The 19682-nt window shown below is 37.9% G+C and overlaps 3 protein-coding genes across 7 annotated transcripts in view; 2 read left to right on the top strand and 1 right to left on the bottom strand.

The window, feature by feature from the left end:
• Window positions 1–7040, top strand: part of LOC111605706 (potassium channel subfamily T member 2) — a 148810-nt gene extending 141770 nt beyond the window's left edge. For 3 of the 5 annotated variants that reach the window (XM_030225020.1, XM_030225021.1, XM_030225024.1), the window contains 4 exons: window positions 646–988; window positions 2921–3109; window positions 3179–3771; window positions 6981–7040. In XM_030225020.1, coding sequence (XP_030080880.1) covers window positions 646–988; window positions 2921–3109; window positions 3179–3484 — 838 coding nt within the window. In that variant the 3' untranslated portion in view covers window positions 3485–3771; window positions 6981–7040. Of the gene's footprint in view, window positions 1–645; window positions 1137–2920; window positions 3110–3178; window positions 3772–6980 lie in introns of those variants that run through there. The other 2 variants (XM_030225022.1, XM_030225023.1) reach the window with 2 other exon arrangements.
• On the bottom strand, window positions 6958–17030 carry LOC111592444 (nidogen-2). Its single transcript, XM_023304631.2, has 10 exons — window positions 16782–17030; window positions 13137–13616; window positions 11720–13081; window positions 9952–10365; window positions 9480–9919; window positions 9254–9411; window positions 7922–8176; window positions 7687–7861; window positions 7339–7623; window positions 6958–7273 (listed from the first exon to the last, which is right to left on the bottom strand). The coding sequence occupies exons 1-10, from the start codon at window positions 17013–17015 to the stop codon at window positions 7000–7002; spliced, it is 4077 nt and encodes a 1358-aa protein (XP_023160399.2). The 5' UTR covers window positions 17016–17030; the 3' UTR covers window positions 6958–6999.
• LOC111592409 lies at window positions 8812–9265 on the top strand. Its single transcript, XM_023304588.2, has one exon. The coding sequence runs from the start codon at window positions 8907–8909 to the stop codon at window positions 9243–9245; it is 339 nt and encodes a 112-aa protein (XP_023160356.1). The 5' UTR covers window positions 8812–8906; the 3' UTR covers window positions 9246–9265.
• Window positions 17031–19682: the final 2652 nt, after the last annotated feature.

The following is a 19682-nucleotide window of genomic DNA, read 5'->3' as shown; positions in this document are numbered from 1 at the left end:
GAGAGAGCAGAGAGACATACCACTGATTTAGAAGAAATTAGTTTTAAGAAAGCTTAAAATTAGTTTGATATGCGTTTTAATTTGATTAAGTCAAAAGCTGATTGAAAAAGCTTAAACACTTTAGCTTAAATAGGCTTTTGACTGATTGGAAGACTGAAGCAAGAATGTAGAAAAATCGTTTAGCAAAAATTATTAGTTATTAATCAAGACATATAACTTTCTCTAAAGCTTGTGTTTAAAAAGTAATTTAAAATTATTTTCAATTTTCGAACACTTCAGAGATTCCCAGAAATTATTATATATTTAAAATTTTTGTTTTAAGGGAGTTTCTTTTAAAGCTATACAACTTTGTGTTGCCAAACACTGCATTACTTGGCAATTAATTTACCAGCTGATAGTTATTTATTATTGAGGTAGGCGTGACATTTTATTATGGAGAGGCAATGTTACGGAGAAAACATTCGTTACATTTTCTCTTTATTCTTCACAAGCAATCTCACAAGCTAACAATAGTAAATCTATCAAAATTTATAAAGCTTAATATTTAAATATTGTTAAAATTATAATAATAATTATTTTTATTTTTACAAAAACTTTAGAATCTTACCTTATATCTTTACTTCTATTCCATTCTATATTCAACAGCTATTTGGTGCGCCCCTCACCGTTCTCGGCGCAAAAGACCTTTGAGCGGCACAATTCGCGCCGCAAGTCGAACATTTCGTTCTGCTCGAATATCAATTTGGGCGCCACCTGCGGCCCACAAATGCCAAATATGAGCAACACCGCCGTCGGAGCTGGTTCGCGACGCGGCTCCGGCATTGCCGGTTTGAACCCAATGCAAATGCAGAGCGTTCAGACATTGGCCGGGTATGGATCATCGCAGCGCTGTACGCCCCCGATGCAGCAAATTAAATCGAATTCTCTTTCTCTACCCGACAGTCCGACGGTGGTTGGCTCGCAGCGCGGCAGGAGTAACTCATTGCGGGTTGGCTATTATTCTCTCTATCCACCCTCCCCACCTATCTCTCTCTATATATTTTTCTTTCTATCTCTATAACTGTCTCACTCACTCACTGCCTCCCTATCTAAGACACACGATTTCCGCCTTCCTGTTTTTACGTTCACGTTTATCGACACTCCAAAAAAAAAAAAAAAGAAAAACCTTCTCCGTGTTCACAAACGCAGCTAGATAACTGTGTATTTATCAATTGACAGAGTTGCCATGTGCCTTAAATTCCTGAAAACATAACTCAGCAGTGCAACTCTGTCGTTGCATAAATACATATCTATCTGCTGCATACAAACATATTTATCACTTAAATATCTTTGCAGCAACATTTAGAGCTAGGCAGAATTAGATAAAAAGGTCCATTTTTTAGCTGGAAAAACTTTAAACATCAAAAGAAGTTGGCCAATAAAAAATATATAATTATTTTCAGAGAATCATACATTTTTGGGCTTTCCATAAATTAGCAGTTTTTCATAGGAATTAAATTAGGATGCAATCAAACTCAAGACAAAAATCTTGTTTTGTTATCTTTAAGTTTTAAAGAACATATTTACAGACATTTATTTTTTATAGAAAATTTTATAACTTTTTATTATCTTGGCATAAATTACGACAAAAATAAAACAAAAAAATTAAAGCTTTTTCTATATATAATAAATTTATGAATTTCTTGGTATTATGAGTTGAGAATTCATTTAAATTGGTAAAGTTTTATTTCAATTTGAAAAACGTATTGAAAGTTAGAAGTATTTTTTTAAGCTTAAATAAATTCTTAGAAACTCAAATAAAATATATATGTTTATATATATACCATTTGAATTTCTTAAAATATTTATCGTTACCAAATTTTTATTTTAAATTTGTAGCAAAATTAAAAATAATATATTTATATGTATTAAAATTTTAGTAAATAAAATTTAAAAAAAGTTTTTTGCTTAGGAAATACCATTTTAATTAAAAAAATTATAAGATTCAACTATAAAATTTTTAAAATTTATTCCGAATATTAAATATTAGAATTAAATACATTTAGCATAGAGGGAAAGTGTGAGGAATATATGATATATATATATATAGTATAGGACATGTCAACAAGTTGACCAGCTCACAATACCAGAGTGCTGCAAGGGTATTTAATGCTTCGGTGCGCCGAAATTTGATTTTACTTTACTGAATTGGCTAACATGACACCTAGACTTGAGCAAACATACACACAGTTGTGGTATGAAGAAGCACAATGTAAAATGCAACAATGCTCATACGCACACACATGCACACATGCACACACACACGCAAACACATAGATCCATGTAGAGCATCAAAATTTGGTTGCATTTCGTTTTTGAAAGACTCGCAAATCCATTTCACAAAATTGAAGCGTTTCAAAAAGCCGCAGCACTCGACAACAGCCGCAAAAGCCAGACCAACATCAACAACAACAACAGCAACAATTGCAACAACAACAACAGCAACAATTATCAACTATCAGCAACAAGAACAACCAACCAGTTCAGCAACCATTCATAACCATAAAGCACGCACGCAACGGATATGTCCACATCACGTTTCCGTTTCCGTTAACTCGAGTTGGTTTTGCACCCGCAGCAAGAAAGAAAAAAGAATATAAATAGCGAAACGAAATAATAACAATAACAATCATCATAATAGTAATAAGAATAATAATATAATAACCTAATGCAAACAATTTAATCAGCAAGCGTGCGGCACGGATTTCAGTTCAATGTGTGTTTAGGCCAACAAAAAAGAGAACTTCTTGTAGCCAATTTGTATTGTGTAATTCATGTGTTTGTGTGTTCTTGTGTTTTGTTTTGGCCATTCGCTTGTTAATCGTTAATCTCTAATCTGGTCTCTGCTTTTTGGATGTGTCCAATATTTTATTACTTGCAGATCGATAATGATATTCTGTTGCGTCGCTCGTCGTCGCTGCGGCAGGGCTTGCCCAGCGTTGGCGTCAGCCATGGTCGTCGCAAGTCCTCGCTGGAGGAGATCGGCATCAGTCACTTTACCACTTTGATGCAGGCCACCAATCACAGCAATCCCATCAAGATATCGCTCAATGGCAGCATTGGCATGGAGGTAAGACACTCACTCACTCAGCTTTTGCTAGGATAATTAATAATCCAATCAACTTTCTCTCTTGATTAGAATCAAATCTCGTTGCAAGTGACGCCGCCCGAGGAGCCAACGCCCATGTTGGGCGTGCCGTGTGTTTTGGGCGGCGGTGGCGTGGGCGGCATTAATCCATCGGCACTTGGCGGCAGCGCTGGCGGCGGCGGCGGCGGCGGTAGCAGCAGCGGCATGCTGGGCGCCAGCTCCTCGCTGGCCATAAATACCGCAGATCTGGGTCCTGGACCGAGCACCTCGTCGGGCGCCTCGCTGCAGGCGCAGGACTCGCTGCCGCAGTCGTCACAGGGGCCGTCGCCGCAGCACTTGCAGGGCACGATTGTATGATACAACCTGATGTGGGGTCGCCGACTCCGCTCGTCCATGTCCAAAAACAAATGGATATAGAATTCGGCCAGCACACACAGACGTCGCGATAAGTTCTAAAGAGGCAACCCCTGCTTCTGCTTGCTATAAGGTCAAGCTGCTTAACCCAAACGAGTTTAAAAGCCAAAAATCAAACCCAAAACTATTTATATGTATAATCAAATGGTATAGAGATGAGCGCGTGTCGATATAGCGTGACACGAATTATTTTAGTATGAGAAGAGCTTAAAACACAAAGCAAACACAATGTAAGTTTTTATTTTAATTATTTTTTTTATTATTAAAATTATTATTTTTTAACAAAATATCAAACTAAAAGTCGAAATATTATTAGCATTTTTATTATTTTTTTTTTACAACTAATTTATTTTTTATTTTATTTAAAAGCATATATGATTTTATATATCTATATATCATTATTATTATTTTTACTACTATTATTAGTATTATTATTATTATTATTATTATTATTATTATTATAAATATTTTTAATATTATTTTTAATAGAAATTATTTTCTATAAATTAATTTATACATTTTCTTGCCTTAAGGGCCTAAGTTCGTGTCATGAATATATCTGTAGCTCTCAATTGCTCATCTCTAAGTATTATTATTAAGAATCCAACCCACCCAAAAGCAGCCTATCCCGTGTCTGTGTTGTGTGCGTGTCGCAGCTAATGAAATTTAGACTAGTATTGCCCCTAGCTGAGAGTTCTCCCCTCTCTCTTTCTCACTGAGTTGGCTTAGTTAAGTGTAACGAAGATGTGGATGTGTTTTATCATTTGGCTTATAGGCAAACTACAACTAAGTATATGAGTAGCAATAAATTAGATTCAAAATTCGGTATGCTTTATTCAAAAAGTGTGCAAAAAGTGTGTTTTGGGAACAACAAAGTAGTTAAACTATTGGCATGAATGGAATGGTATCTACCACTTTAGCTAGCTGTAAATAGTATCGTGCATAAAGAAGATGTGTTAGCTGCTAATGCATTCTATATATAACTATAAGATAATTCGATTCATTTCTAGCATATCTCGCTCTAATGCAAATTAGCTGCCCCAAGACAAGAGGCTCAAAACCAAAAACCAAGAAAATAAATTTGGAAAAAAAAGAAAAGAAATTATTTAAACAGCTTTTTAGTAGCCATACAAAATTATGTATATACGATAGTTGTAAGCGCTAGTTGTAGTTGAAATTTGTTCATGATTTTTCTCCATTCAAAGTTTCGCAATTGATTCATAGACAGTGCACTCAGCTACTTCCTTAGGTTTCATATGTTGCACAGCGTTTTGCATTAAATTCGTTATAATAATCTCTTTTACTATAAGAAAGGTGCTATCGATGTTTTGTACCGCAATATTCTTTCGATTCGTAAAAAATAAAAAACTTTTTAATAACGGTTTTCAGAACATAAAACATTCAAAAGAAACAGGCTTTGGTATACTCTAATGCTTTACAAAGAATAACAAAAAGAAAAACAAAACAAAACACAGAAAACAATGCTATGTAGTTGCTGTATATATTAGTTCTTAAGATGGTGGCATTCAAGGAACTGCATAGAAACTATTAGAACTACAACGCAAAACAACAGAAATTAGTTAATAAAAGTTTATGATTATATATAGTCGATAGTCGATAGGCGATAGTCGATAGTCGTTAAGCACTTAGTTCGGTTTTGAGGGCCGTGCTCAAAGCCTAAGCCTATAGCTTATAAACGAAACTGTACCAAATTCAATGAGCTATACACATATTCCAAGCATCAACCACATACATATAAATATATATATATTATATATATATCTTAACTGTCGATTGGCACCTCCCAAAGAAAAAACCTAGACACGTCCCCAGCAACAGGGAAAATTTATTAATTAGCCTTTAGCTAAAGCATACAAATGTACCTACACTCCACACACACACACAAATATATATATATATATATATATATAATGAACTTTAAGATATATACATAGAGCAAAAAAAAACAGTTTTATACTAAGTGAATTTTACTCGGTTCCAGTTTGAAATGATGATGAACCATGCATTCCAGTGTCTCAAGAACCTATGCGACCTATGCGCGCTTAGATAAGCCTAGCACATCCAATAAAAAACAGAAAACCAAAAAAAAAATATAGCATCTATATATAAAAAATATATATATACATATATTTAGTACTAGGTATTCTATTAGCGGTCACTAAATTAGCAATTAGTAAATGTCTCAATGTACAAAAAGCAAAAAAATGGCAATGCCTACGATTAGTTATCAAAGAACCACAAACAACAACAACAACAACAACTAAACAAAAACCAAATGTACTTACTATATTTAATTGATAATTGAATGCTCTTCGAGGCACATTACAAGTTTAGATCATAAAACTTTGCTGTAATATTTAAATGTGCTCTTTAAAGCACTTGACAAAAAACATGACAAGAAAAACTCACAATAAATTCAAAATATATAGTTGATGAAAACTGAATGAAATTGTTAAAGCTAAAGCTGGGCGGGACTTGAAGCACGAATTTTCTGATATATACTAAATCAATTAATTTTAATATATATATATGAATAACTTAAAATATGTTTATTATTTTATATATAATTTATAAAATAAAATTCATTAAATTTTTATTTTTTATATTTTAATTTTTGTATATAAAAAAAATTAAAAAATAATATTATAGTTAAAAAATATATAGTTAAATTATGATTTACTTTTTAGTTTTTAAATATTTTTTAACTATAATATTTATTTTTTTAATTTTTAAAAATAAAATTTGTATTAAAAAATATATAGTTAAATTATCATTTTGCTTGCCTTTTTTTAATGTATATTAATATTCAAATAAAGGCAAGCAAAATTATAATTTAACTATATATTTTTTAAGTACAAATTTTATTTTTAAAAATTAAATACATTTTTAACTATAATATTTATTTTTTAATTTTTAAAAAATAATTTACCAATTTTATTTTTTAATTAATTTTATATAAATACCATAACTGCATAAATCGGGCGTATAATTAGTTGTGATCAAGATCTTTTATTAAAAGATAAGTTCCTTACTTCAGAGACTCATAACTTTGATAAAAACCAAATCAATTTGATTAAACGGATATATGATACCCATATGAACATCAATAATATTATAGAAGCCTGAAAGGCTTTGCCAATATTGAGCCCCTGCTTTAACCAGACCCACTCAAATAATTGCACATAGTTAGGTATATGTATTTATTTATATTATTTATTAGATTGAGTAGCTTTCCAAAAGATGGCACACACATTAGTTTGGTTTGTATTATGAATTAGTTGTTTGCTTGCTTTGGTACGTGATCTTCAGTTATCTTAGTTTATAGATTGCTCTGTTTTGCGTATACAAAAATAATTTTCCTTTTGATTTCATAAGTTATTTGTTCTTTTTTTTTGGTTTTTCACTAATTTAATTGTAGACCCTTCTTTGGGGCTGCTTCATTTGCGTGGCGCAGCAAAGTCGTAGGGCGAGGCCACAGTGCAGCCGGTGGAGGCGCTGGTGCACTTGCAGCTCTTGCCAGAGGGCGACTTCCGATTGACCAGACAGAGGCGTGAATCGGTGCAGCCGCCGTTGTTGATCTGGCACTGGCTGGAGTATTGCGGGCAATTCTGCTCCACGGCGGTCATGCCGTACAGCTTGTGGCTGCCAAAGAAGGTCGTCTGAATGGGCTTCTGGCGTACGCCCGCGCTGTCCACGCTCTCCAGCTTCTTGCTGTGTGGAAGAGAGAAAGGAAGCTAAGTGGATTTGCCTATCAGAGAAAGCTTGCGGCCACCTACGTTGTCCAGTCGGTCCAGTAGAATTGATCGTGCGTAAAGGTCAAGCCGAATGGATAGGACAACTCCTGGGATATGGTGCGCGTTTGACGGCTCTGTGCATTGATGCACTCCACCTTTCTGGTGCCCGCATCCGCATAGCAGAGCTCGCCGCTGTGCTCCAGCACCACCAGAGAATTGGGCAGCTTGACATCATTGGCGCCCAGCAGCAGCTCGCGACCTGTGCCATCCAAATCAGAGTACTCTATCTTTGGGTTCGACCGATCCCAGTCGGACCAGTAGAGTTTCCTGCAAAGAGAGTTACAGTTAAGAAAATGCATCTCAGGTAGGTTCTTTGGTAGCACGACTCACTCTCTGTAGGGATCCACGGCAATGCCACGTGGATTCACCAGATCCTTGTTGATGATGACAGCGCGCAACGACGAGTTGTCCAGGCTGGCCACCTCAATAGTGTCCTTCTCCGAATCCGTCCAGTACAAACGACGGGAAATGACATCAATGGCAATGCCCTCTGGCGATTCAATGTCTGCAAGCGAAATATATCATGATGATTGGGTTATATACCCGAACGCCTTAGTCCACTTACCTGTGCTGATGAAGACGCGCTCATCGGTGCCATCGTATTTGGAACTGATGATTTTTCTGGCTGATATATCGCCCCAGTAGATGCGTCCCTCTACACAGTCCTTGTCCAAGCCAATGGCCATCGAGGCCACCTTAATAGGCTGCACATTGCGTCCATTCAGAGGCACACGCACGAGGACCACGCCCTGGCTGACAATAAGGAAGTTGGAGTCATGCTGTTGGCGCTCCAAGCAAACTGAGCCATTGCCGTAGAAACCTAAAGAATAAGTAAATAAATTTATAAATTATAAGCTTTCAATTACTTAAAATAATTAAAAGTAATTAGTAAGCTAACAAATTTATTTTAAGGTAATTAATAACTGAAGACAGCTCCAATTATTTCAATTACTCAGTACGGATAGCTCTGGTTAGTTTTATTCAATTACTACTAAGTAATTAAATGTAATTCAATTCAAAAATACATGATTAAAATAGCTGTAATTGCTGGAAAACATTTCCTAAATGCAAGAATAGTTTTCGGTAAGTAATTAAGAATAATTACAAGCTGAAAAAAGTTCATATTCCACTATTTGCATAGTGCGCAACTACTATTATTCATACGACTTCCATTATCCTAAGTAATTCAAAGTAATTATCTAATAACAGTGAGTATTTAAGGTAATTAAAACATATAGTATATGTTGAAATTATAATATATAAATAGATAAAAAAGTAGCCCATTAATCTTACGTAATTAAAAGTAATTACTCTTAAAAATAAAGTAATTGTAGCTAGCTAAAAGAATTTTTAAAATGTTTTTCTCAAAAATACTGTAAGCCACTTTAAAGTTTTTAAGTTTGCTCTGCTTCATAGTTCAGACAATAGTTGGCATTGCTTTTGTACAATATTCAATACTGCCTTAGACACGTATCGCATCCAATTTCAATTTCTAACAAAATTCGAAGTACGACATTTTTTTTGGTGAAAAATAATTAAATATAAACGAGATGCGCCCAGTGCAGAGTGTGCTTGCGAAAGTCTCGCGTATTAAAGCTGCGTCTGCTGGGTTGACTTCACCAGTTTCATCGCTTCTCAGAGGAAAGCCAGCGGCTTGGGCACTGCGTCAACAGCAGCGACGCCAATTGCAAAAGGCGGAGCACTATCGTCGGAAGACAACGACGTTACAGTCTATGCGAGAGTTTTTTATGCATCCCCTGACCTGGGATCGCAACAATGGATATTTAAATGTGGTGCTGGCCCTGGCAATCTTCACTTTTGTCTTTATCAATTCGTGCACACCATGCCCCGAGGATCGTGTGCCGCAGCGCAAGAAGTCGGACGACTAAGAACTCACCTGGATTGCAAACACAGACTAAGCCCGAGTTTGTCGAATGGCATTTAGCGTTCATGTCGCACATGGTGGGATTGCTCAAACAGTTCTGCTCCTCGATGCAAACGTAGCCGTCGCCGCGATACCCAGCATTACACTGGCAAGTGTAATTGGCGGGATCCCTGGAAGAGAGGAAAAGCAATCAGTTTTTCTGTTTTCCCATTAGCTGTGCCGTGGCTGGCTGACTCACTCTGTGGGCTCGCAGGTGGCGTGTATGCCGCAGTTGTTGCGCAAGTTACAGGGTATGGGTATGCTAATACAGCCCGTAAGTGCGTCACCTTGATAGCCATCGATGCAATCGCAAAACTGAACGCTCAGTGCCTCATCCCACTTGCAAATGGCATTGGATCCGCAAAAGACTGAACCGCAGCGTCCAGTGGGCACGCAACGATCGCTCACATCCCGTTCGTAGCCGGCGTTGCACAGACAGACGCCGCCATCGCAATAGGCATTCTCCCCGCATTGCTCTGCTGCATGGCACTCCGGAGCCAGCTGGCAGTTGTGGCCGTCGCCTTGGTAGCCTCGCTGGCAGATGCATTCCGATTTACCCAGCTCTTCGTTGTAGCCGCAGGTGGCATGTGCATCGCAGATTTCCGGTTTCTGTAACAATTGATGCACGTAGATCAGAGTCTGTTTGGTAGCAGGTCTCGGTTATATCTTACAATCGCACAGGAGTCCTCGATGGGATCGCAGTTGTAGCCATCACCGCTGTAGCCTGCATTGCAGGTGCAGATGTGTCGCAGCTGGTTCTCCCACCAGGCGCAACGCGCATTAATATGGCAGTTGGAGTCCACATCGCAGGGCAGCAGATCCTCGCTATTGTCCACCTCATAGCCGCCGGCAAAGCGACACGTGCGGCTCTCCTCGCTCAGCTCATAGCCCGCGGGGCAGGTGCAGTCACCGAGAATATTGCATCTTGGCTCCACCTCATGATCGTCCAGCAGAATGGGCACACAGCGTCCGTGCTCGAACACCTCATCGTGACCGCAAATATTCACGCAACTGTAGCCATCGCCGGAAAAGCCTTCGCGGCAGCCGCAGCGACCCTCATAACAATCGGCATCTGGCGAACAACTCTGCAATCCAGATATAAACAAAAAAAAAGTTCAGTTCCATATTGTGAACCAACCTCAATTTTAATTTTCCCATAAAACATGTAGCCTCAAGATAGGCCATCTCTCAGATTATAAAAATTCGATAAATGCAATTAAACTGCTAGAAAATTGGAAGCATTAAGAACTTTAAAACCAAATCTTATTTTGTCATACACAATATTCAGGCAAAATTTATAATATTTTCAAGCTGTTTCAATTTACTACAGAATTTTCCAAATTTTCTTGGGTAAAATTTTGAAAAAAAAATTTATTGTGGATATGATTTTCTCTTGAGATATTTTTCCTTGGAGATTATTTGCTTTTGAGATACGTTTCATTGGAGATACTTCTCTTTGGAGATACTTTTCTATTGAGATACTTTTTTAAGGTTTTTTTTTTGAGGTACATATTTTCTGAAACACGAGATACCTTTCTTTGTTGATACTTTTCTTTTAAGATACTTTACTTTTGAGGTTATTTTCTGTTAAGATACTTTTCTTGGATATACTTTTTTAAGATTCTTTTCTTTGCAGATATTTTGACGATACTTTTCTTTGGAGATACTTTGAAAATACGTCTTTTGAGATTCTTTTTAAGATTATTTTCTTCAGAGATACTTTTCTATTGATATACTTTTCTATTGAGATACTTTTCTATTGAGATACTTTATTTTTGAGATACTTTTTTTGAGATACTTTTCTTTTGAGATACATTTTTTGAGGTACTTTGGAGATACTTTTCTTTGGAGATATTTCGACTTTTGTTTGGAGATTCTTTTCTTTGTAGATACTTTTCTTTGAAGATTTTTTTCTTTTGAGGTTATTTTCTGGTAAGATACTTTCATGAATATACTTTTTGATTAAGATACTTTTTTTGCAAATATTTTGACGATACTTTTCTTTGGATGTACTTTGAACTTTTAAGAAGATACATTTCTTTGGAGATACTTTTATTTTGAGATACTTTGAAGATACTTCATTTGAGATTTTTTTTAAGATTCTTTTCTTTGAAGATACTTTTATATTGATATACTTTAAAGATACTTTTATTTTAAGATACTTTTCTTTTGAGATATTTTTCTTTAGAGGCGGTTTTCTTAATTATTGAGATACGTTTCTTTGGAGATACTTTTCTTTTGAGATACATTTTTCTGAGGTACTTTGGAGATACTTTTCTTTTTGGATACTTTTCTTTGGAGATATTTTTAAGATTCTTTTTAAGATTATTTTCTTCTGAGATGCTTTTCATTTATATTCTTTCCTTTTTAGATACTTTTCTTTGGAGATACTTTTATTTTAAGATACTTTTCTATTGACAGTAAAATACTTCCACTTACATAGCACTCATCCAGATGTTGTCCATTGCCCTGATTGGGCTGATAGTCGTCATGCTCGTCCGGCTGCTCCGGCTGTGGGCGTGGCTGCTGCTGTTCCTCCTCAGTCGGATAGCCCTGCTGACTGTCAACTGGCGTCTCGGATGGCGTAGAGTATTCTATGTTGTCGGCCGTGTTATTGCGCAGACAGCGATAGCCATTGCCTTCGTAGCCATCGACGCAGACGCAACTGAAGCCGCCCTCGTTATTGGAGCACAGCGCATTCTCATCGCAGACATGAGTGCCCAGCGCACATTCATCCACATCGATGCAGATCTCGGCGCCACGTTCGTCCACCTGGGCGGAGTAGCCATGATGGCAGTCGCAGCGATAGGTATCCTCGTAGGGCACACAGATGGCGTTCTCGCCACACTGAACGCTGCCATCGGTGCAGGCATTCGACTCGGCATCAACGCCGATCTTGCTCAGGGCGCTGGTGCGCAGCGCCTGATCCCGTTCGAAGTAGTCGAGCGTAATCTTGGACACCTTCTGCAGTACGCTGCGATCTGTTGGATCGGCATCGTCGTCGCGCAGGCAGCTCTGGTAGAGTATGCGCTGATCCACCTGGAAGCCAATCACGCGCTTCTCCTCGGCCAGCTCCAGTTGATACGACTGCAGCGAGTGCAGCTCGCCAGGACGCACAAAGCGATACTCGTCTGTGTAGTCAGGTAGATGCAGTGCCGCTTCTGCCGCCACGCGTGGCACAGAGCCCGTCAGCTCAATCTTCACAGTGAGCTGATCCCAGTAGTTCAAGCCCTCGAAGGTCTGATTCACCAACAGCATCTCGCCCGTCTCGTACTGTATGCGTGAGATGTGCTGATAGTTGCCGCCAGTCAGCTGATAGCCGTTCGCGGCTCCATTGACGGACTTGGCGAACAGCCAGCCCACGGTTGTCAGCAGCGGCAGCACCAAGCGCAGCTGCGCCGCCTGCTCGCCACTCACGGGATTGATGGTCGTATAGATGCGCGCATCTGTAGTGACCACGTAGGACTGCAGCTTGGCCTCTTCGCTGATGGCCTGGCCATTCAGCTGGCCCGACAGTGAGCCGGTTACACGCATGGGCAGATCGTTGGCCAGGCACGAGCGTCCGTTGCCATAGAAGCCCGGATCACACACGCAGCAGTAGCCCTCGGACTTGTCGTAGCATTGAGCATGGCTATCGCATTGATGGCCATTGCCATTGCAGCTTTGCGCGAGTGCCGGCGACTCGGTGCGTGTCTCCACGTTGTTGGGCGCCAGCGCATTCTCGTCGACAGCCAACGGCGCCACCTGGTAGAGCCAGACGCCGGCCACGCCCAAGTTGGTGCTGTCGCTAAGGAAACGCGCCTGTGGAATTGTAGAGCGTGAGTTGGAAGTTGGTTAGTTTGGCTAGCGCACTTACGTTCTCCGATCCCGAGCCATTCAGATTGTAGTAGCGTCCATCCTCAGCCACAAAGCCCGCCTGGGCGCGTATGTCGGGCAAGCCAAACTCGCCGGCCTCGCCCTGCAGCCAGTTGAGTCCGCCCTGTGGGTAGATGAACTGGACGAAGGTCTGCGAGTCGCCGACAATCAAAACCACCTGAAAGGTGTTCCGTCTGTCCGTCTTGGAGTTAAAGTAGCCCACGTTGCGCCACGTGGCGACAATCAGTTGCCTCGCCTCGAACTCCGTCCAATCGCTGTAGGCGTAGCGCACCAGCAACTGAGCGCGATTCAGCGACTGAGGATCCCTCGACTCGAAGAGCGAAATGGAGCTGTCGTCGTCGCTGTTGCTGGTATCGACGTTCGAGTAGAAGGCCGCTATTGAGGGATACTCGAGCGGAAAGGGCTGATTCAAGTACTCCGTAAACTCCACGTTAAATGTCAAAATGCCATTCGTGTTGATCTGCAATGGAGATGTGAATGGGATGCACTTAGTTGAAGTGTGTCTGGGCATGGGCATGGCTAGTGTATAAGTGCATATGGTCTATCAATTAGCTCCTTTGTGAAGTGCCAACAGGGCACTTAACATTTAACGGCCACTGCGCCTGCCGGAAACTAAACAAAAACAAATCATTAACAGGCGCATCTCAATGATCATTAGAGAGAAAGTGAGAGAGAGGGAGGGAGGCAGCCAGACTCTCTCCCTCCCTCTAATGACTTTTCTAAATTAGTGCTAGATAAATAGTCGAGCCAACATTATCCAGCTGCGTGACCTGCTCCTGTTTACGCTGCGCCACGCACTCCAATCGGAATGCCAAATTGATTTTTCACTTTTCAACTTCAATTGCACAACTTTGCGTATTTTTCTTGCATCCATTTTGCCTAAATAAACAAATATACGTCTATATATATTTTCTTTTTCTTTTCTCTCTTGTTTTTCTTATTTTCGTAACTGGAGCACATGTGTGTGCCCAAAAGAAAAGAATCTGCTCTGTGGCATAAAACAATTTTCTAGCAAATTAGCACCACGACTTGCCGCACTTCATCTTCGGCGCAGCGGGCTACAGCAATGTGTGGAAATATTTGCCAAAAGCCACTTGAAATGCCTTTGAGACTCAAGTCTCTGCAGCTAATTTATTTTGATTTTTTTTAATGATTTATTTTATTTACTTTAGGCAATGTTTGTCTTTGCTATGAATATAATTTTTAACATTTTTACGACTTAACAAATTGTAAAATTTCATTTTCAAATTTCTATTTTATCTTAAGGTCAATCTATTTGGGCGGCAGACTTTCGACATTTAAATATTTTTACTTAGCTCTGTTTCTATTTGGTAAATGATTCACTGGCGTAAATGCCTTGTGTACGTATAAAAATGGTTTATATATTAATGAAACCTTTTCCATTATTTTTCTTTAATTTACTGTTATTTTTTTATTTATTTACAAATTCAAGATTTCATATATATATTTACTAAATCCTATATAAAATTAAAAAAAAATATGTATTTTTATTTTTTTTACTTTTTTATTATTTTATAAAAAACCTTTTGCATATTTTTTAACAAAATTCATATTCCGTCGCATTCACCTGAATTTGTGTTGATTTTAAAATAAATGCAACCTCAATTTTCTCAATTTGATTACATTTTTACTGACTTGTTAATGCGTTTGATCTTCTATTTATAGCTGCTTAAAGGGGTTTGATAATAATAAAATTGAATAATGTGATTTAGCTGGAAAAATGAGGCTTTTGGTTATTTCTGGCCAAAGAAATTCTCGAATTTATGCATTGCTATGGCCATAATATAATGCCACTCACCATTCTGTGCCGCGTGCTATTTTTCGACGTCAGACACATAAATTCAGTTAATTAACTAACAGAAATAGGCGACACTTTCGCCTCGACGCGCCGCTAAGAGCACATCATAATTTTTAGACGTTCAACAAGAAAAAATCATTAAGAACAAGAGATATAAAGCGGAATAATCGACGTTGAGGTGAGGATCATTAAATACTCTTACTTATTTAATACATACATATAATACAAAAAGATTACTCAACTGATGCACAGATTTTAATACTTGATAAGAGGTTTTGCAATTATTTAAAATAATTGGGGGAAGTACAGAAAATATAATATATTTAATAAATGCTATAGGATTTTATTGATGTTTGACTAATCAATAAGAATTTTTTTCTTTCAAAATAAAAATATATTAATATTCATATATCAATATATTATAAAATGTAATAAATAATTTTTGAAAAATGAATATATTAAAGAAGACTTGACAAGACAGCTGCGAAATAAATAGAGACCAAGAGGGAAAGAACAGTAGGGTTTTAGTAGTTAGAAAACTTAAATTAAGTTACATCGAAAAGAATTGAAAGTAAAGAAAAACAGAACCAATATACTTTTTTCACTTTGTGAGCGTGTTTAAAAAAATGTGTTAATGCTAGAGGACCTAAAAACGCATCATAAAAACATGTTTTTCAGACTGACAGATTATACTACTCTATATCCTAATATCCTAAATTGAACAGACATTGAGTTGAATCTAGTTTTGTGTTCACTTTTGAATCAGACAACTAAATAAAAATTTTAATTTTTTTACTCACTTTAATAAAATTTTTTGGGCTTCTATTCAAATTATATTAATATTTAAAAACATAATAAAATTTATTTATTTATTTTCGAACCAACATAATTTTTTTCAAGAAGAATTTTTTTAACTTTTTGCTATATTTAAAAATTACATATAATTAATTCAGTAGCCAATTGTCTAGCTGTGATTCAAAACTTCAAGCTAAAACTTCTAGAGGTAACAGATATATAGAAACTTATTAAATAAGAATCCAGAAAGTACGATTTGCACCTAGATTCACATTCAAAAATGTTGTATGCCTTTACCTATTCCTATGCAATATTTTGCTAGCCAAGAGCCCGCGTTATCAATCTATAATAGCAAAAATAACACACAAATCCTCTGTTCACATCGTTTCAGCTCTACGCTCAAAGTCTTTGACAATTTTCAAATACCCTGCTTGAGAGTATTTCATAAAAAAAAGGCGGCTAAAAGTTTGGATGTGCGCCAAGGCGGGCTAGATGTGTCTTAACACAGCTACAACGGGAACATCAATGGGTTGACTTGTTCGCTATTTATTGTAGCGTCTGTGCCTAAAAAAAAGAAGGCAAGCGAGAAGAAGAAGCTGGCCATGGACCACCCTCAAGTGTTGTGTTGAGTGCGTGCGAATTGCCGTCGTAGAAGAAATGTATCTATCAGATACAAATGTATCTTTGAGTTACTTTGCGTGCGATTACACAGTTTTTGTGTTGTCGAAATGAGCCAGAGGCGGCTGTCATATTTTGGCCCAAAATTAATGTCGATTTATGTTGTCTACGTAGCTATAAATACACCCACCCACACACACAGAAAGAGCTCTTATTGAACTAAGCAAACTATTTGCATAATGACAATTGGCTTGGGCTTATCGCTGCGCTCTTATCAGTCGGTTGAATGCAACAAAAATAAATTCATTCAGCACAATTTCTATGGCTACTTTGTTAACAGATTATATATATATAGATGTGCATATACTTACTATATAGTCTAGTTATACTCACATAGATCTGTTCATATTTCTCGCCATAGAAGCCAATGGGTTGCTCCAGTTGCAACAGCGCCTGTTCGCTGTTGCCCTTGGCCAAGTATTGTATGCTTCCACTGCCCTCGACGTATTCATATAGCTCCTCGGCGTGTAGGCTGTCCAGGTAGTTCTCAAACTGACCGCTCACCTGGCTGAGGCCAAGAAGCAAAGGCAGCAGCAGGCGCCACAATTTTCGATTAAAAGTTTTCATTGCAAAGTTCAATTTGCTTCTTTTCTTGTAATTTCTTAAAAAGAAATTCTTAAATTAATATTTTCTATTTAATCTGTGCGAGTTTCACAATTTTGCGACCAGCATTTTTAAAGACACACACAGGCACACACACTCACACACACATTGAGACGCGCGCGTAGTGTTTGCTTCCAAAAATATCGAATTTAAAAATAACGAACCGGCGGACAACTGAGTCTCTATATAGTATCTATAGCTATACTATATATAATATACATATATATGTATTTGTCTATGGAATTGTGCCTTGGAGCGCCTTGTCTCCTTTATAGCTTTCGATTTGACTCGATTCTTTAGTCGAGCGAAGTAAACCGCACGCGATGAAAACAAAATCTTGACTGAATCGCAGCGCTGCTCTGTGGAATTCTCTTTGGTTCGGTTCCACTGACCGTTAACACTTAACAGAGCTACAAATGTATGCGTGTGTCTGGAGGCTTCATGCATGCATGCCTAACAGAGCCACAAATGTATATTCCTGTGTGTGCGCGTGTGCGTGAGCCTGGAGTCTTCATGCGCTGTTAATTTCCCATCCACAATCAAATGCATTTTCTGTTAACCCGGCAGCTTAACAGCGAGCGCAAGTTAACAGCGGAGCAAATAAGAGCGAAAAGAGCGTGAAAGAGCGAGCACTGATCCAAATAGATCTAGATTTTATATAGACGATTTTGCTTACTTATTTATGACATTTCGCTTTTGCCGTTGACATTTATGTTCCACACGCATTAAGATCGGACTTTTTTTTTGCAAATATTTTACAGCTAAAGAGTTGGGCAAATTAATGAGAAAAATTATAAATATCAACTGAGTGGAAAATTTTTACAAAAAGGATTTTTTTTATAGAAATCCAAAATCTTTTTGGGCAAATTTTAAATTTGTGTTTTTTTTTTAACATGAAAATGTGAATATTTTTAGAATATAGTAATGCCTATTTTTTTTTTAAATTATTTTTTATAAATTTTTTCCAATACAAAGAAAATTAAAAAAAAATTTTTTTTTGATTATTTATATATATATAGAAGTGGTTAGTTAGTACCTTTTGTTTATAGATTTTCCTAATATATGTTAAGTTAAAAAAAAAATATTTTAAAATAATTTTAGTAAATTTACTAAAGTAGAAACAAAAATTTATATATATATATATATAGACATTATATATATATATATATATTTGAAATATTTATTAGCAATTACAAAAATTATATTTATAATATCCCTATACCCTATGATGATCTAATGCCCGTAAACTCAACCCATTTAAAGAGCTTAGCCACACAGCTCCAACATAATAATCATAGGACTCCCTACATAAATAGCCGCTACTCTCCCCTAGCTTAGAATTGCTCAATCTGGTGGGTGTGTTTTGATTTGGTTGCTTGATAACCACAAGGTGGGGCGATTTTAGGGTGACCCCAAAAATTGAGATCAACATTTAGACGAGGCGAGGCACGCGTTCCAATTCCGTAGAACTGAACTTCAGGCGAGGGCGGGCACGTGCCGCTTGATTGCACTCTGAGCTCTCTCGCAATCCCTCTCTCTCTTCATGCCACCGTGAAGCGCCGTAGACATAGTCCCTTTGCCACACACACACACACCCACACACACGCACACATGGAGCGAACGCTCCGTGGCTCTGTAAAAATAAACAAATGTAAAGTTCTGAGGCAGCGACAGAGCGTCTGTGACTCTGGTCTCGTCTTTGGTTTTCGGTTTTCAGTTTTATACATAATGATCATCTACTTGGGCTATTTATGATGTATTTCTCGGTTAATTAGTTGCAGCTGGTTGCAAGAGGGCAGGGGCATGGCAGTTGCTTCCGCATGCATCAGTCAGTCCATCATGAAATTCCAACTCGAAAGTGAATTTTCTTTGCCTTAACTATATTTGGCAGCAGGGCGCGTCTGTCACAGATCTATAGGAATACATATATATACATATGTATATGGTAGGTGCCGCTTGATCGGTGATGGATGGCTGCCTACTCCCAAAATCATTTATCTTCAGGGAGTTGCAGCCGAATTCCAGGAATCAGAGCGAAACGTCGCCTTAGAAAAGTCGGCATAGATCCAACAACAACTAGCTTTGATATAATTGTATGTATGAGTATGACACTAGGAAGAGAACTCCAAGTACTTAAATATATTTATTATTGGCATTAAAATCAAATTGCATTTCTATTAATAATTGATTTGACAGATATAAAACTCTGTTTAAGGGCTTGTTGCAGACACAAAAGATACTCTAAAGAATGTTAACGAAGGAGGAGAGAAGAGGAAGGAGGAGGCGGAGAAGTAGGTGAAGGAAGAGGAGGAGGTGGAGGAAGAGTAGGAGGACTAGCTGAAGAAGAATGAAGGAGGTAGAGAATTAGAAGGAGGAAGACAAGGTGGAATTGTAGAGCAAGAAGGACGAGGAGGACTAAGAGGAGGAGATGGAAGTAAATTTGAAGGGGAACATGGAAGAAGAGGTGGGGAATGAGAAGGAGGAATAGGGAAAATATGTGGAAAGAGGCGAAAAACGAGGAATATAGGAAAAAGGTAGAAGATTTCCGAACTAAAAGGACGAAAACGAGGTGGAGGAAGAGAAGGAGGTAAAGTAAAGGAAAGGAAGTGAAGGAATAAAGAGAAAGGGAAA

Source organism: Drosophila hydei, unplaced genomic scaffold, assembly GCF_003285905.1.
Source record: "Drosophila hydei strain 15085-1641.00,03,60 unplaced genomic scaffold, DhydRS2 tig00008122-arrow-pilon, whole genome shotgun sequence".
Classification (NCBI taxonomy): domain Eukaryota; kingdom Metazoa; phylum Arthropoda; class Insecta; order Diptera; family Drosophilidae; genus Drosophila; species Drosophila hydei.
The sequence above is the reverse complement of the archived record's forward strand: the minus strand, read 5'-3'. Positions and strand labels throughout refer to the sequence as shown.

What these genes read in the sequence shown, in the direction of transcription:
- LOC111592409 (XM_023304588.2), top strand. Translation starts at nt 8,907, where the DNA reads ATGCGCCCAGTGCAGAGTGTGCTTGCGAAAGTCTCGCGTATTAAAGCT.
- LOC111592444 (XM_023304631.2), bottom strand. Translation starts at nt 17,015, where the DNA reads ATGAAAACTTTTAATCGAAAATTGTGGCGCCTGCTGCTGCCTTTGCTT. An exon ending in ATGGCTCGGGATCGGAGAAC is followed by an intron (nt 13,082 to 13,136) that starts GTAAGTGCGCTA and finishes ACAATTCCACAG; the next exon opens with GCGCGTTTCCTTAGCGACAG. An exon ending in GCCGTGGATCCCTACAGAGA is followed by an intron (nt 7,624 to 7,686) that starts GTGAGTCGTGCT and finishes CTCTCTTTGCAG; the next exon opens with GAAACTCTACTGGTCCGACT.